This window comes from Struthio camelus, chromosome W (assembly GCF_040807025.1).
Source record: "Struthio camelus isolate bStrCam1 chromosome W, bStrCam1.hap1, whole genome shotgun sequence".
Taxonomy (NCBI): Eukaryota; Metazoa; Chordata; class Aves; order Struthioniformes; family Struthionidae; genus Struthio; species Struthio camelus.
This window is the reverse complement of record NC_090981.1, coordinates 31,864,733-31,882,765: the sequence shown is the minus strand read 5'-3', so window position 1 is coordinate 31,882,765 and position 18,033 is coordinate 31,864,733. Positions and strand designations below refer to the sequence as shown.

General features: G+C 40.1%; 1 protein-coding gene across 4 annotated transcripts in view; it reads right to left on the bottom strand.

The window, feature by feature from the left end:
• Window positions 1-211: 211 nt before the first annotated feature.
• The window catches only part of LOC104140155 (CMP-N-acetylneuraminate-poly-alpha-2,8-sialyltransferase), a 63,687-nt gene continuing 45,865 nt past the window's right edge, over window positions 212-18,033 (bottom strand). For all 4 annotated transcript variants that reach the window (XM_068925195.1, XM_068925194.1, XM_068925197.1 and 1 more), the window contains one exon: window positions 212-4,498. In XM_068925195.1, the coding sequence (XP_068781296.1) occupies window positions 4,216-4,498 (283 nt within the window). In that variant the 3' untranslated portion in view covers window positions 212-4,215. The remainder of the gene's footprint in view (window positions 4,499-18,033) is intronic.

The following is an 18,033-nucleotide window of genomic DNA, read 5'->3' as shown; positions in this document are numbered from 1 at the left end:
ATGGAATGTTGTATATGATTTCTATAGGCTATTTTTTCATTTTCTTTTAAATTCAGAAGTATAGGCAGAGGTTAATTCTAGCCCTTATCGGATAAGTTTTGCTCTCCTGTGAACTACTTTAAATATTTTTTAGTAGATCATATTAGCATATAATTTAACACATGGAATAAAATCAATGCCAACCGACTTACAAAGGAATATGAACAGAATATAGCAGAAAAAAATGAAAAAAACTTGTTTATTTTACAGATGTACAAATAATAGAACAATACCCAAAAGCTGTACATGAAATAATATTAAACAGTGTCAAACATGACAATCCTGACAGAATACATATCAATACTTTAAATCACATAAATGGTATTACATATGCTCAGTAGCAATAGTACTGTGCAGGAATGATGCTCTCTGTAAACTCTCTTTCTTTATTTTATCTACATTTAGAACAATTGTGCTTTTCCCTACACAAAGTAACAGTGCTCTTAAAAATAAATAATAATGTGCAATTTAAGAGTCAGATCCTGAAAGATGCCAATCTTGATGCCCACCTAAGTTCTGGACATGTCACTCCCAGTAAAGTTACTGTGAGTAAGGAGTGCTCAGCACTGCCAGATCAAACACTAAAAAAGGTACTGAACCCACGCTGTCTCTTCTTCAAATTGCAGTCAGTTTAAAAAAAAATGGTGATGACTCAAGTATGTGTTGGTTTTATTCTTTAACCAAAGAATGGTACAGTATTTATTAAATGTGGCCTGGATTCTTATTATGTATCAGAGCGTGTAAACCAGCCAAAGTTTGAAAGGTTCAGTAGATCTTAAATCTGGAGAGTGGCTCAGAGCTGAGGGAGAAAGAATTGCCCCAAAGCTGAAAACTTAACAATCAAATATATTTATCTATAATTTTCATGAAATACGAGAAAGAGGCTCTGCCACAGAAACATTAACATATATGTTAATAAACAATTCACAATAAATTTACTTGAATGAAATCAAATTCTTCAATGTAGAGCTGCCAAGAGATCTGGAAAAATATACAGTCTGCTGTCTTGATGTGGATCCCTGTTCTTATTTTTAGCATACTTCTAGGAAGCACGGCTGGCAATTGATACGACTTTCTTGAAGATAAATTTGAAGAATACTCAGTCGAAGGGCATTCCTCAGTCGATCCTTACCAAGGCAGATATCATTGAAATATTTGGGATCCTTCTTTTTATTCTAGCTATTTTGCATTAGTCGCTGATAGTGTTGGATGATAAGAGGGGTAATTATAATAAAGCACACCTGAGCTGTGCCATAGGTCAGGAGGAAGCATGCGCTCTCATCGGGGAGATCGGACTGGGTCCCAGCCTTGGGGAGGAGGGTGAGCGCGGCCGAGGGTCGGGAAGGAGGGCAAGGGCTGGTGGTGTCGGCCGCGTGCAATACAAAGGTGAAAAGCATGCAGGAACCGAGGGTGAGGGCCAGTTTTGAGAAGGTCCAGGTAAGCTACCGTTGCCTTGGAAGGAGGTGCTGCTGTCACGGCCTGTGCAAAACCAAGTCTGAGAAAACTTGCCCTGAATTGCCCTGTTGGACCAGACGTAGTGATAGGGGGGGAGTTTGGACTCCATGGCTTGTGTAGTGCAGCCAACAGAGAATCAGATGTGACCCTTGCCAAATAGGCTCAGGCCAAACTTTTCTCCATCCTTCGTTTGCTGACTTCTAAAGGCAAGCTCCCCTCATCTATCTTGCAATTAACCTCTCCTTGTTTTCATTTATTCAATCACAAAAGTAATTTTTTTTTACGACCACAGGAATTATAGTGTCTCCATCTGCTTTGCTCTCAGAGAAACAATCATATTGGTGTATTAAAACCTTCCCTGAGGTGAAAAAAACACCTGTCAGTTCACATTGTAGTCAATGTGAATTCCCTTTTTGTTGATGGCCTGACAGCGGAGCAAAGAAGAGAGCACATTCCCAGAGGAACAGATACAAGCTAAACAGGCACTTCTCTGAGCTTCTGTGAGACTGACATTTGTGAATCCCTTATCTCAATAGAAAGTCAATCACTGTATATAAAATGCATTTTAAAAAAAATCAGCCCGAACACCCTGTAAAACTCTAACAGAAGGAATAGGAATACACACACCTTTCACTGCAAGCTTACACAGTGTACATATAACACCCTGTGGTTGATCAACAACAAATTAAATACATTCCAGTCTGTATTGCTATTTAGTTCCTATTGATGCCCTGGTTTCAATGCTGATCAGGTTAGGACCGTATCCCGCACCTTGGCATATAGCCTGGATAGGAGAGACTGGTGGTAGCAGGAGACTGCTACTGTTTCTTCGCTATGGCAGAACGATTTTCTACTTCACACCAGCCTCTAGCAAAACTGGCTGCAAGTCAGGGATTTAGGCTACTAAATCTGCATAATCACAGACCTCTAGTCATGCATATGTGAACTTAAGAGGAAACATGGGTAAAAAGTGGCATTTTTTTAACTGCTAAACGTTCTTGAGTTTTGTGCTACGCATGAAATTCTCCATGCTAGCTCAAGGTTTGATACGTACAGCGGGTATAATATTTGGAGATGAGGACCTATCCTAGAGCTGAAAACGTAACAGGATAACACCCCTATGTTGTATCCGCATGCCTCCTCCTTAGCCTCGCCTGCCATGAGAACGGTGGGAGCAGGCGGCCTTCATTTACCCACCCCAAGAGAGCTACAATAGACCACACAAACACAGGTTTTGTACCTTTGTGTACATCGTACTGACGTTCTGCCCTCCCCTTACTCCTCCAATTTCTTGCTCTCTTTTCTGAAAGGAGAGCAAAAGAAATGCTGCTCAGAAAAATCAGTGTGAGATAATACAGCTCTGTGTTATTTCAGTCAGTTACACAACCCTACATCAAGCTGATACAAAAGAGGTACATTAGAGAGATGTATCATCCAACACCATGAGAAATTTAAGTTTTGAAAGATCTGTTTGATCTACAGTTCCTTTATTTTCCATTTAATTGACTAGTTTTGTTCTTTTAGCATGTTCCAATAGGTCAGCTGAGTTCCTTTAGACTTCTTGTTTTCCTTTCAATTAGCAATAAAAATCATATATATTTGAATGTTTGAGATAATCTCTTTGCTCCTGCAGATTTTTCTGAAGAAAAAAACTCTACAGGTAAAGTCAGTAAAGAGGCTTTGTTTGAGATGCTTCATGCAAACCATTTAAGCAACATAAATTACTGTAAATAAAAGATCCAGAAAATGTTTCCTTCAGCAGCAAAGAAACATCATATGAAATGTACACCATTTCTTCAAGAAATGGAAAAAATGTGTATACAAGATAAGAGTAATCTTTGGTACCAAAAATAAGGGCACCTTTCTGTTGAGTGAGTCTTCAGATCTGAATAAAACCGAAAAACTTCTCCTTAAAATAAGGCTCAAAATGACCAATCTCTGAGTGGTTCCATGTAGTGGGTACCGACAGCTGTAGCTAGAAAAACAATCTGGGAGGTTGAGAGCTGTGCGACAGCAGGTTACAACACAATAACAATTGATAAAGTACTTGATGTTTCCCTCCACCCTCCCTCCCTTACCAATTTTTTTCTCCTAAGACAATTCCTTAAGATATATCCTCTTAATTATTCATAACATCCTTGAAATCCTTGAAGGGTTCCAATACCCAAGAGCAACAAAACCCACCCAACAACAATAAGAAAAACAGCAACAAAAGCTGAGGTTATAATACAAGATCAGAAACAGTCCCCTGACTGAAGGAGTTTGCTAGATCTGTTTGATCTTACGGACTTCACTTTCTCTGCGCAATCCCATCATGATCTTCTCTGCCAACGCCTGGTGTATTTCCTCAAGAAACCATCCCATCCACCGGGGACTTCTTCGGTAAGTTCTCTGGCCACAGTGGCAAGTCAGCAATAAGCAGGCTATTTATTTCTTCTTTAATTCACGATGAATGTATCACTGGATCCTGTAAACACTACTGAGTATACATTCAAACTTTGTTCTTAGTGAAAGTGGCACTTTTGAACCCTTACAGTCAAGATAGCTTAGTTTTATAGCACTTTACAGGTATAGAAGCTGGTTATGTACTTCTCATAAAATCCCTTTTCCAATGGCTTAGCGGGTATTGAAATATATCCTCACTGGGATCCCATTGCCATTCCACAACATCTTTATGATGAAGTGCATATTCTGTACTTCTTATTGTACTTTACATGTGCTTTATTGCTGTACACATTTCCCTGTTGTTAGTTTAAGTGCTCCTCTGTTATGTAATACATATAAAGTTTTGAACTCCAGTGGCATCCTATGAGGGCTGGCATTAGAAAAGTACCGATACTTGAGATCATCATAATAGTGATATTTGACTGGTTTTCCATGTAAATCTTTTGGGAATGGCCAAAATCCGTACAGGTGAATTTCATCACAAAATCTGGTGGCAAGTGTGTACATGAGGAGACCGGTGCTGGGTCGTTTGATGTGGACCTTGTTTGTCAGCCAATAGCTGCAAAGAAACCAAGAAAAGTACGTCAAGAAACACCCATACAACTTGATGTGAAAAAAAAAATGTGTGAAGGAAACTTGTTTTAGCTATTCATTTACTTATGCAGACATTTTACACATTAAAAAAAAAAAGGTTCCTTTTACTTCTGTCGCTCATAGCAACAAAAGTAAGCGCCTAAATGGTGACCCTGGTACTGGCACACGTTTATTCCACCTACAAGAAACATCGAAGTGAGATCTATTTTAACACAAGGCTGAGGAAAAGTTAGCCAAAGGAGGATCTGAGTTCAGGCTCTCACCCTACCAAGAATTCCCAATTCCAGCGAGTGCAGGGAAAAGGCAGTTTATCTCCTTAGTCCAGCAATCAGGTAACAGAGACTCTTGCAAAAAACCTTGACCTCTCATAGTATCTGATTTGTCTCATCAAATCAGCTCTGCGCTGACATTTGACTGACATAGTGATTATTTTACAGATCACTCATCTGAATAGAAAGTGAATGGAAATAGTAATGTAATACACAAGAATTTAACTTTCGTAAGCAAAAAAAAAAAAAAAAAAAAAAGAAGCCTTATTTATTTTGCTTGTGAACAGGTACTTAAAGCTTCCTATTTGCTGGTGGCAGTCTCTGGAAAAGCAAAACCTTATTTAGTAACTTTAGAGTAGTTTGGTTTCGTACTGACTAATACACAAATCCCACTGCAGCTATGGGACTACTGTTTTTCTGAGCTGGTGACAGCATGTCTGATTATGGGTTTAGAAGCCTCAGGGAGTTTCCAAAGACGCAAATGGTGGTTAGGTACATACGGCACATGGGAAGGGAACAGCATCCTGGCACGCAACTCACACTGGCACCTTTCAAAATTGCCACTGAAGCTGGTTTACATCCCCAACCCTGAGAAATAAGACTTCACTAAAATACTGTCAGCCCATTACTGGTGAAGCACTTCTCCCAAGTCTGATCCAACAGTCTGTACACAGAAACAAAGAAGGGCATTTAGAAACATAAACCTGGATCGTTCTGCTGATCCAGGTACAAGAGCAGCCCTATACATAGTTGCGCTGGTCCAACTGGGGGAAGAAGAAGCAAGTACAGAAGACGAACAATCCTTACATAGCATTACCACCTAAACCTAAATCAGTGTATTGTCTCAATATATTCTTAACTAGTTGTGTGCTCTGAATTGCTTCTGCCACTGCTTAGAGAGGAAGTCAAGAGAAATTTGCCTCACTAGGGCAGGGTCTTTGTTGTAAATAGGGTTACCATAGGGTTGGAGCTGTGAGTAGACCACTGTGTTATTTTAAAGGCATTTAGAGATATAGCAAGAAGGTTCCTGGGAACATCTATTCATCGGTATGAGAAAGGATGGCAAAAATAAATCTTTAATCAAACTAACGTTAAAGTGTCTTAAAAGCATCAGATGGTGTACAACTCCAACAATAACCATCCTGTTGAAACTGGCCTTTTCAAGCTCACACCTCGCCAAAACCACACTGCCTAAAGGCTGATGTCTTTGAATTACAGAAACATATAACTGAAAGAGAAAATTTTTCCATTGTACTCAGTTTCTTTTTTGAAAGCTGAGGGATTGCGCGAGTGGAAAGCAGGTCTAGGCTGAGAGAGTGCTTCTCCAAAGCCAACAGAGGGAATGACTCAGAATTGTGTTTGGCCATAAAAAGCAGAATGGTAAAAGCATATTAAAAAAAGCAAATGCAATAGGGAAGGGTTAAGTGTGCAAAGGACAAAGGTATTGCACAACATTTTCTTCAGTGTTTATACAAACCTAAGTTTTCAGACAGACGAAACTTCTGAGATATAATGCTAGGCAGTTTGCTTTCAGCTCAGAAAACTGACCCGGCATTTTAAAACAAGGCAAGCCAAAAGAGAAACTCTGATTTTAGATCCTTCTTTTTTTTCCATTTTTGCATGTAGAAAAGTTATTGAAAAACTGAATCTGACCACTTTTGGCACTTCATATGACAGACACAGCAGAATAGACTGAACCTGAAACCCAATAACTTAATTTTAGCAGAAACAGATATTTGCCTCTTCAAAAATAAATTGGTACCCACCTTAACCACATGCAGTCAGTCATCTACGTGACTGTCTCTAGCCAAACAGTAATCAGACCTGACACATCTGTTACGTTAGTGACCTCGCACAAGCACTATCATCTGAGGTGAATTTCACCCTTACAGGAATACATTGATCACTGTTGAGAACTAAACTAACAGCAAACAGGCAGATCAGCATATTTGAAAAGGAAACTATTTTTACTGAGCATTTGTGTGCAGGTGTCATGAAAAGATGTCATGAAAAACACTAACACATTAGAGCTTATCACAGTTTTATACTTTATAAGCAAATCTTCTGCTTGTCATACTCAGAAATCATACAGAAGAGAAATGTGACTGCTGGCCTTCTCTTACAAATGAAAGAGATACCCAAACACTATACTCCAAGCATGGTACTGGCTGTATTTACTATTGAGATTTGGCAACTTGAGATCAGTTCTGCTACAGATGAAAAGAAGCCAAGTAATACAATGAATTAAATGGTTAGAGGCATTTAAGGCTTCAGGCAGAAGATTAAAGCTTCCTGCAGCACAACTCATCTGTGCAAATCCCTGGCTCCCAACCTCCGCTGGAATTGATAAAATGTCCGTGTGGTGTAGCAAGCCTCAGTGATTTTGGTCCTGAAACACATGTATAAACGCTTTAGTGACTCAAGTAGCTACTCTAATATGAAACTAGCTAAGGCAGATTTTTAGCAGTTCCCTGATGTTGTAAATGCTTTGACCAATGAACGTTTCTGTACCCGTTTCTCAGTTTGTGGAGCTTTGTTATAACGTCAGTTTTAAGCCTAAATATACCCTTCTTCCCTATGTATCTGAAATGCACTCATTTTCTGTAAAATCAGGATAACAAGGTAAGAGAAGCAACTTACCACAGACCCATAAATCTGAGAAGATCTTTTGTTTCTCACAGATAGTCTCTAAATTTTCACCCATGACCAGTCAATTCCTGATTTTCAGACTGGGTATACAAATAAGGCTAAATCTACAAAGGAATAGGTGTATCTCATCATTTTTGGACAACGGAGCCCACTGTTTAAGCATAACTAGCACTGGTAAGCCCATATATGGCAGGGTGTAACCACATCACACACAACTACAGGGAGGAGACAGCTCCTGTCCCACCCTGCTGCCCAAGTCACTTGGTCTTATGCTACAGAAACTGTTTTGTGGGGCCATGCTGTAAAGCAGATTACTGAACTTATCCATGTTAAAAATAAACCTGCCGTGGTAAGTGTAATACACAACACTGCTAAAATAAGCCATCAAAAACACAAGCAAGAATAGAGTTTGCTGAAATGAAAGAAAGGTTAGTTCACCGCCTAATGGATTTAGGCTGGTTCAGGTCCTCAATTGTTATAAAATTACATGGAATTATTGCCAGGATTGCAACCAGGTAACTAAAAATAGCGCTATACTTTGTAAAATTAAAGGTAGAGAAAGGACATTGCTGGCAGCATAGGAGAGCTAAGGCTCGCTCGATCCCTGGCAAGGAGGCAGGCTTGCGCAGGCGCTGGCTCCTCTACCCACCGCCCTCTGCTCCCACTCCGATCTCATGCCAGTCCTGCCTGCGTGCATCTCAGCTCCCCATCCCCATCCAAGTCTCTTTGCCTCTGCAAAGTTTTTATCTGGCATTGGACATGTTATGCAGGAAGTCACGCTCACATCTCTCTAGGTTGCCTCTTTCATCCAGTCAAACGTGGATCTCTTCTCTACAATCCTCTATTTGGTATACACATTTCAAAGAGATTTCACACGATTTTAAAATTCAGAGAATGCTCTCCTTCATGTTTCACTATATGTTACACGTAAAAATTAAAATAATGTACTCTGAAAGACATCTTTCCGTGTTTTCATTAAGGCTGGCAATTGGTGTTGTCAATAAAGGATTTGAGCCAGCATTATTTGAATACATGCAAATACCTTAGGTATAAAAAAAAATGTTTGTGCCTTCCTTTATAATGCTATTATCTTAGTGACACATAGGTTTTTCACATGTAGCTCCATGCCATAAATAAGACACTCAACATGTTTTACCGCTCAGCTCACCCCACTCCACTCGGTCAGTGCCTTTTCTATATTGGGGGCCCACAATGGGACATGGTATGCCTGCTGTGGTCTCTCTGGGGCAGGGGAGAGGGTGGTGATGCTCCCCTTGATGGGCCAGCCACACTGTTGCCCATAAGGCCAGGGGGGCTGCTACCCACTCTTCCCCGGGGCCTGCTACTGGCTTGTGCCCCCATGGCGAGCAGGTCCCCCCAGCTGCTGGCCCCCGCCGTCGCAGGCGCTCCTCCTGCCGGGTGCAGGACACTGCCTCTCTCCCTGCTAGATCTCCTACAGTCCGCACCCAGATACAAGAATAGTGTAGGAGACGGTGCTCAAAGCCCCGCTGAAGTCGAAGTATATGGCATACACTGCTCGCCCCCCATCCACACATTGGAGGGGGCTTGCCAGCTAAACTTAGTCAAAATGCACAATTTTCGCTTCATAAGGCAAGCTCCTTTTAAATTCGGAGCGAGCAAAGATAAGGTCCTGTTCTGTTCTTATTCATACTGACAACAAACAATAAATTCTAGTTGTTATTGCTAGAAATGAAAAGATTTTGACATTTCCTTGTGGAAGCTTGCTTTCATACTTCCATAAGCAAGCTAAAAAACAGTACTTAGTAGGAAAATACTGCAGTTTCCTACTACCTAGGAGAAAAAACTGCTTTGAAAACTATTATTACTAGCAGTTATTAGTAGTTCTCAATCAATAGGAAGTTGCATATTGGGAGGCTCTGCAAAGCTGTGCCTTGGGTCTAGTTTTAGGCAATAGCAATGCAGTGGTCGAACAGTGTGTAATGCAGTAATGAAACAGTTTCAGTAATGAAACATGACTGAAATGAATGCAAATACCATGGGGGAGAAGTAGAGAATAAGACTCAAAACACAAAATGAGCTTGACAGAGTGGACAAAAAAATAGGATACAATTCAATAAACAGAAAATGCAAGTTACCGCATGGCTTACACAGAGATAATTACCTGCACAGGCTGGCAACAACTGGTAAGGTGCCACTTCTTCAGAGTGGTAGGTGGAGACTGGAAATGGTCATAAGCTGCATAGGAGTCAACAGGGCAAACTGCCGATACATTTACTGTAACACGTCTGTAATTTGAGAGATTTGCATGCCAATTCCTGCCACTAGGAGCTGTAAGAGGGCTTTCCACTCCAAGTAAAGAAGCGGAAATTGGAAATAACATCGCTCTCAAAAGGAATTCCAGTTGCACACTTCCTGCACCCCCATCAGACTCAACGAAATTACATTAGAAATTAAGAGTTTTTGCTGATGTCAACAAAGTCTCTCAGTCTATCTGAGCTCAGGACTTTCTAAATCTACACGTACGTTTCTATTCTTTTTCTTTTTTTAACATTTTACTTCTTCCAGGCTTCCAGTACTCACAAACATTCATCTTTCTTAACCTCAGCTGAGCTCTTAACTATTTAACTCAACCCTGCCTGTAAGAAATTTGAAATAAAATGAAACCAACTGCAAAATAGAGTGTGAGCTGAATATAACAGAAAAAAAATCCTTCTACGATCAGGCAATAAACCTTCTGGCAGAATGATTACCCCCAATTGCATGTACAACACTTCAGTAGCTGTACCAATTCTGTTACTGGGCCCTGAAACAGTCACAAAAGATGTGGTGCCATTTACAAAGTAGGTGCACTGTACATTGGTCTCAAGGCTTGTGTAAGGTGTAAATTAGCGTAATTTGTAATGATCTGGAAAAATGAATGGAACCGTGACGGCAAGGAGTCAGAGCAGCCAGGAAGAACACCGTCAGAAAAGCAATTAAATTGAAGATGTAAAAAAGTCTGGCCTGATGAATGTGAGATATATCAATTTTACACACTAATTAATCAGTATTAATAGATGACACTGCTTTAACACTTGGTGTTATTAGCACCTCCACATTTCAGGCTTTAAAAATTCTTAACCTGTTTCTGCCAGATCAAAATATTACCTGTCGCTTAATCTGCAGTCAAAAACCAGCAAACTTCCACCTATAATTAGCAGAATACTTTTACATTTATAAAATGGAATGTATTATTATCAGCAGTGACTTCAGAGGAAATGGTAATTGAATACCATGTTGCTATAGGATAATGACCTCTTGAGGCTATCGACAATAATTAAATTCAAATAAACACAGAAAAAATACAGCCATTTGTTTTAAAAAAAAAGATGACAAATGAGCTTCTGACAAGATTCTATTACAATGACTAATATAGGGGATGATTGATGTCAATCATCGTTACATTAAATGGATACTAGGGAATTTGAATGACAATTACTTACTCCGCTACTGTGGCACACATTACTTCTGACTAAATTCAAACATGACATGGGCTCTCCCAAGGCTGTAATCAAAATGATATGTGTTGTCTGAGGTACAGGAAAAAGCTGCCCTGATGGGCTACTTTCAAACATCAGAAAATTTAGCATATATAATACCTTTACTTACTGTATCTGCATATCAACTTCCCTAGGATTCTGCAGTACAAATGAGATCTGAATCCAGTCGAGCTTATTTCAATGGACTTTCTACCTGGACTGGACTGAATCTGAGAAAGCACATACATGTTTCTAACTCTGAATCGCTCTGAAAGATTACATACCACACTCAGAGCAGCAGGCTCGTCTCTGTGCAAACCCACTCAAACACACTTGCCTGTCCTGAAACTTTGCTCCTTCTACAGCCACCAAATGGAGACAGAATTTTTTAAAAGAGCTTTCTGAGAAATCTTACATGATATACAAAAAGTTACAATATTAGCATAAACAGGTAGTAAAACATGGGGAAAAGATTGCGAGAAAGACAAAAGACCTCTGAGTTACTCAAGAATGCTTTCGTCCGTGGGAGAAGCTAGAAACCATATATTGTCCCCATCACCCTCTCAAAAAGTTAGAGACAAGATACAGAGAAAGGCTACATCATCTTCTGATAGTCTTATCAGAAGAATAAAGTAACTCCTGTAGGAGGAGAGAGAAAACAGAACAGCCTGAAAAAGTGATAGCTAAGCGGGGATACGACTGAAAATCTAAAATTATGTAGTATGTAGAGAAGGTGAATAGGGATTTCATTACTACTGTAACATAAGAACTACATACTCAGTGGAACTGTTCAGTCCCAGGTCCAAAATGAACAGATGGAAGTGCTTTTCCACACACCACATCACTGAACTTCGGAATTCACTGCATTGCTGATGTTTTGGATGACAACAGTTGAAACAATTACAAAGAGACAAACGGGTGGAGTTTACAAACACAGCGGTCCGGATGATGCTCCTTCTCAGGGGCTGGCTAAGCTGCTGGCCTCTCGCATGCGTACTCCAGGACAACCACTTGACACCTCCTCTGCCTCTGACTTTTGTGCTAAGCATCTGTGCTGGCACCTCTCAGCGCTACGACCATAGGCTAGATAGAGGCGTCTAACGTAAACGGCCGCTTTTATGATCTTGGACCCAGGGTCTGCTTTGGAGAGTATGTACAAAAATGGGAAAGGACGTTGAAGAAAGAGTCACAGAAGTCTTGTCACAGAAACATTGTACACCTTGCTATAAAACTATGCTTGCGACTGTCGATTTTATTATATATTTATTTCTGAGTCAGAAACGTTGGATCGCACAAGGTCTGACTTAGACCTCTCTGGGATCAAAGGCTAAACTTCCACTGTCTTCAGTGAGGCAGGATTCCTATTGAATTTATTTATCTAGTTCTCTACCAGGTGTCAGCTAAAATAACCTCTCCAAACTCAGAAAGGATAAAGCATCCTCTGGTGCCCTATTCCGCCTTCCTACACTTTCACGTCTTTACTGAGATTAATTACGTAAACATTATGAACAACCCTTCATCTGACCCTCTCAACTTATGTGAATGTATTAACTAAAAATTTATATTTGTCCATCCCCTACTGAGATATGCCTTAGGCAGGAGGCTATACAGGAAATCTAGAGTGTGAAAAAATTTAATTGTGAACAATTATGTTGGGAGAGTGACAGCCAGCTATGAAATACTGCTGAGTATTTACATAAGATTTACTTTACCGTTTTCAACGTGCAGTATTTTGAAACAGCATACACAACAACTATTTCACCAAAAGGAATAATGCAGTCTATGAAGGGTAAAAACACTTACACTAAAACTGTCACTCTCCTTTTAGCAAGCTTAATTCACTGCATGGATGTTAACCTTTTTCTCCTATTAGGCCTTCATTTTGCTCTGCTAAGTAAATTCACATTCTTGTTTATAAAGGCAATTTTGAAGACCACTCAAGAGGTCGGACCCTACCTGGAAACGTTTCTGTTCCTTAGAACAATAAAAGAAGAAGAAGTGACATCAAGGGCGAATGCAATCACAGTACAGGATACATCCATACCCTGCGCTGCTACAGCTAAGCACGAGCGTGGCCTGCAGGTGGCTGTTCCATGCAGCTGCCACTGTGGAGAACACAAGCCGTTCTGAGCGCTGTCTGTTGGCTGTGGCCAAATAATTAAAAACATATTGAAGCTCAGTTTTAACTGTCTTAAAATAAAAGAGTCCAGCTTCCCGGCTATAGGAGACTATTCTGCTTCGCACTGTTGCTCTAGCATAATCTTCTCTTAAAGCAGATTTAATCACTGTATGGAAGATCACCTCAGCATAAGAAGGATGCAAGAAAGCATAACATTGCCCTTCTTTTGCCAGTGAATTAAGAAAGGTGGCCAAAGTTAAGACCAGTTAAGCCACGTGAACTCTTTGCTCAGACAAACAAAAGATTTTGATGTCACAGCTGGAATCCTCCACAGCCATAAGCCAAAGACATCAGCTTTTTCTGTTTAACCATCATACAAGCAGTCCATGCTGCAGAGCCCTTGACTCCCCTTTCCTAGACAAGCACTTCCAGAATTGCCCACAAATTTTGCTGATTTTAAAGCAGAACCACTCCATGCAGAGACAACGTCCCTTTCCCAGAGGAGCCCTGCAATACATGGCAGTGCATGACTGTGGAAAATGTCATGCTCTTCTCAGAAGAGCAAGCTCTTCTCAGAAATGAATCTTCTCAGAAGGGGGAGGAAGGAAGTTTAGGCTCCTGTACCCTATGCTGTGGTGCAAAAGAAGACTGGGGACCACCATCTGCCTTCTAGTTCAGGAACACTGTAAAGAGAGCAGCAGTGGCTAGAGCATCTGTTTTTAACAGGCCCAGGGCCTTCTCAGAGCACACCTCCTAGACCAAGCTCTCTGACAAGTCAGGGAGAAGGACACATTGCCCAGATCCTCACAAAGCCCGCAGGGAGCTACACGGTGCCCTGCTCATCGCTGTCATGAGTGAGGCATTCCAGAGTGGCAATAAAAGTTAAAACTTATGCCAAAAATTCTAGTTCTTAGAAATATCCATGGTGTTCCCCTAAACACTTACACCTCTGCACCAAACTGCTTGTATGAAGGATCTTTCATTTGCAGCCAGATCATTGCTCTTACTTAGCCAGGAAACTTTTATAAATGCGCTTTTGTTTTTACGCTATTAGGGGGTTCAGATCTGTGAAATTGGTTCATGCAAATGAATCTCTTTCAGGCATCAGAAATAACCAGTAGAAACAAAATTGTATGCTATTTACAAATCGAAGTATTTTTTGATTGTTTAAAGCTTAAAGTGTTTTTGTCTAAAGTATTTTTGTCTGTTATCTTGTACTTATAAAAGAATTTAAATGCCTATATATTCACATGGGTATAAATCCATTCAAAATCTACTAAAGTAGGCAGACCAAAGACTCTTAGGCAAGAAGGAAAAGTTTTCTAAAAAATACTCTGAAATTTCCAAGAAACGTTGAGGTTGCTGTTAGAAACACCCTCCTTTTTGAAGGAGCTGAGCCTCACTCACATATTAAACCCTTGCAGAAGAGACTTAAGCAACAGGAACTGTAAATGTTAAAGAATGAAAAAGAAAAAACAAACCCACAATTTAAGCAATAAACAATACATATTTATTGCTATTCAATACAATACAATCCAAGTTCTACAATTAACCCACAGAGACAGCTGGAATACTTACCTCTGTATATTTTAAAAAGCAGTTGTAATTCTCTCGAAAAAGACCTTACATGAGAAAGGAAACTATGATTTAATAGCTAGTTCACTTTAGATTTCACTGATGAGACTAGCTAGCATCAATGTAAATAACAGTGCATTACTCTCTCCTAGAAGTCCTGAAAGAATCAGGCTGTAAAATAACACCTTACATTAAATTTCAATCAGCAGGCTAAGTGAAAACAACAGGAGTGAAGAGATACTAGTCCCAGCCTGTGTCTTTTGTTTTGCCCTGTGTGTCTTCTCTTTTGCAACAGTAAGTTATGCAAAGCACTAGCAAGAAATGTCTCCAACTGCTTCTGTGAAAAGAGAAAGACGTGACTTCCAAAATGCTAAACATGTCAAAGTAAAAAAGTGATGTCTTTTTTTCAAAAGACAGATAACGTGTAATGGGAAGTGTATTGCTTTCATTCCACAAGCAATATCCTAACCATCAAACTGGCAACGTAACTTTTTTGGTTACTCAAACAAATATTACTGTTAACATTATTTAGACAATATCCAAGTGTAAGTACTTTGAGAGCAACAAATAAGCATGTTTGCTACACTTCTAAATCTTTTTTACATCAGTAGCTCTTTCGAGAACCTAAAGACACTAGGAAATCCTGATAAAGAAAACATGGTTTGAAATGTAGGTACATCTTGATTTCGCTTATAGGAGAGCATCAGTGAAGGCCCTCCTCTGTAACCCTTCCTACAACAAGTAAATCGTACGTGGGCAGCGCAGTTGACTTGCACACAACTCCTACACTGCGTTTAAAGATATCTGTGTTTAAAGATGAGGGACATGGGATTGCAAAGGAGATTACACATGAGGAAACACTTTGAATTTCAGTGGTATTTACATACTACCAGCCTGCCAGATGTTTTGAAGTCAGACTTCAGTCTGAAAAAGCCATGGCAATTAGCTTGCTAGAAATTGAGGGAGATTTCTTGACAAGATGATAGTTTAAACTCTTACGTGAGTACTCCTTGATGTGTAGGGAATGTCTCTGAAGTCAGGCACTAACAGGGGCATAAACACTTTAGCATCAAACATTAAAAAAATTAACTGAACTTAAACACTTGCAAAAAAAACCCCTATAGAATACTATCCTCTAACAAATGCATTAGTAATATCTTGCAGTCAACAGACAATTTCAGCCAAATACTGTTGTCTCAGAATGCCTCATACCAGAAATCAATCCTTAAAATAAGGTCCATAACCATGGAACTTTAGATGTAGGCTTGCTTTTTTTCCCCCTTTTTTTCTACTCCTTTTTTTGTTTTCTTTTACTGGGGGGGGTGTGCGTGTGTATGTGGGAAGGTCTGTTACTTCTACAACATAATCAATATTACAGCAAAAGGCAGGAAATTATTTTTCAGAATCGCATCTGTATCAGAGCGCTCCACAACAGGACGACCATTCAAATGCAGAATGGGCAGGGGCCAAAAGGGTCTTTAAAATGTTGCCAGTTATCTGGGTTCCTGCTCCACGCGCAGTCAGCGACTAGGCCTACATTAGCCAGTCGTGGGGACCATGGGTAGACAGATGGTGCCAAATAGAGGATGTCCACACCACAAACGTCCCAGGTGTTTTCCAGCTGCCCATTTGCAGTCAGAGCGTACTTGGTGTGCTACGGGACTGCCCCAGTTTATTGTCATTGGAAAATCATGTGCTCTAAGACCTTCCTGTGACAAAGTACTGAAAATGAGCATGATCAGGGCATTTACTTAAAAAGAGCACTCTGGAGCCAAACTAAAACCATGAACCCAGTGGCAGCTAGCCACTGACCTAAATGGTAGCAGGAACAGTTTTCGGGATTTCTCCAACACATGCGTGCTAATCTTTGAGGAGTCTCACTAGAACTGGCCTGCTGTATTTGAGACATCAAGATGAATTTTGTATTTTTAAATGAAAGTGATGTCCTTTGATCCTACCTAGAGACCACAAAACCACCAAGAATCTAGATCAGGAGCAAACATGACAACCCTTGCTTGATAGCATAGGCTAGCTTTGGAGCTCATGAGGAAAGATTGACTGCAAATGGGATGTCAGCACAACAGCAAAGCCTGACTTCCCATTGTCATGCTTTGGTTGTCATTATAAAGAACAAAGTAAGTAAATAAGAGGAAAAAAAAGAAAGTGGGGTAGGAGGGTACATGTATGTGCTTGTACGCAATGCATAAATGAAATGGCAGTTTTGAAAGGGAACATCTTTTAGGAAATAGCTGCTTATTCTTCAGGACAGTGAAGAACCAAAATCAAAGCACTGGAATAATGACAACTAAAATATATTGTGATAAAGATGATCCCAACTGGAGAAGCCGGTTGGAAGTACAGAGGATCACTAGAGAAGCCTAAAGATTAACCCTGTTTACAACATAGCACTGTTATTAACAAACTGAACTTCATCTACTCCCACTAATTACTGTCAAGAGGATCATCATGCCCACATGCTCTCTATATTTATTTCACAATAACCACCTTCTCATAGCCTTACTGGGTAGGCTGGAAGACATACACATCCTGTAATATTTAAATACTGTTTTTAAAAACTTCCCTAACAAGTTTTTTTGTGCATCTTGGAACCTATATTAGAATTTCTCAGGTCCCAAGCTGTGGTGATTTCAGCATTCCCTTAACAACTTCCACTAGCCAAGGTTAGTTTTGTTCTCTATCTTTTTTATTTTTGGTAGAAAAGTTTTTCTTTCCCCAGTGCCTGCTTATCATTGGTCCTTCAAATCATGTATTTATGCCTCACCATCATCTACTACTAGCCACATCATACCCATTTCAGCTGTGAGGGAAGCTGCAGCTTCTCTTACTCTACTCTCTTCAGAAGGTAAGTCACACTCATGGCAACTTTTAAAATATGTTTACTGAGCGAATCTTTTGCTGACATCTGTGGGACAACCCTAGTCTTCAGGCTGTGCTTCACTGCTCAGCATTTGCACAAAAAAAAAATTTAGTTTGCATAGCACCTTTTCACTTGCTCCTTCCTCAAAGTGTTTAAGCTTCTGGAAAGTTACTTCAGTCACTCCTGATTTCACCATGTGACTTTCAAGATGTAGAAATGACCTCCTGTTTGAGGTCAGGCCATCAGGGCTCTTCCCGCAGGTATCATTTCGGTATGAAGTAATTACCTCTGCACCTGCCCATCACCAGTCACTGGTCCCTACCGTTTCAAGCACGTGGACTTTGCTCAGACTGGTGTCTCTCTCCTGCTCTCCAAATACCTGGGAAATGTTGATTTGCTGCCTGGGTACTTAGAAATATTCTTGGTGACACATCACATGACAGGAGGGCCAGGCAGAGTAGAGGCTATTTACTTACCTTGTGAAAATAGCAAAGAATACACATGAATACA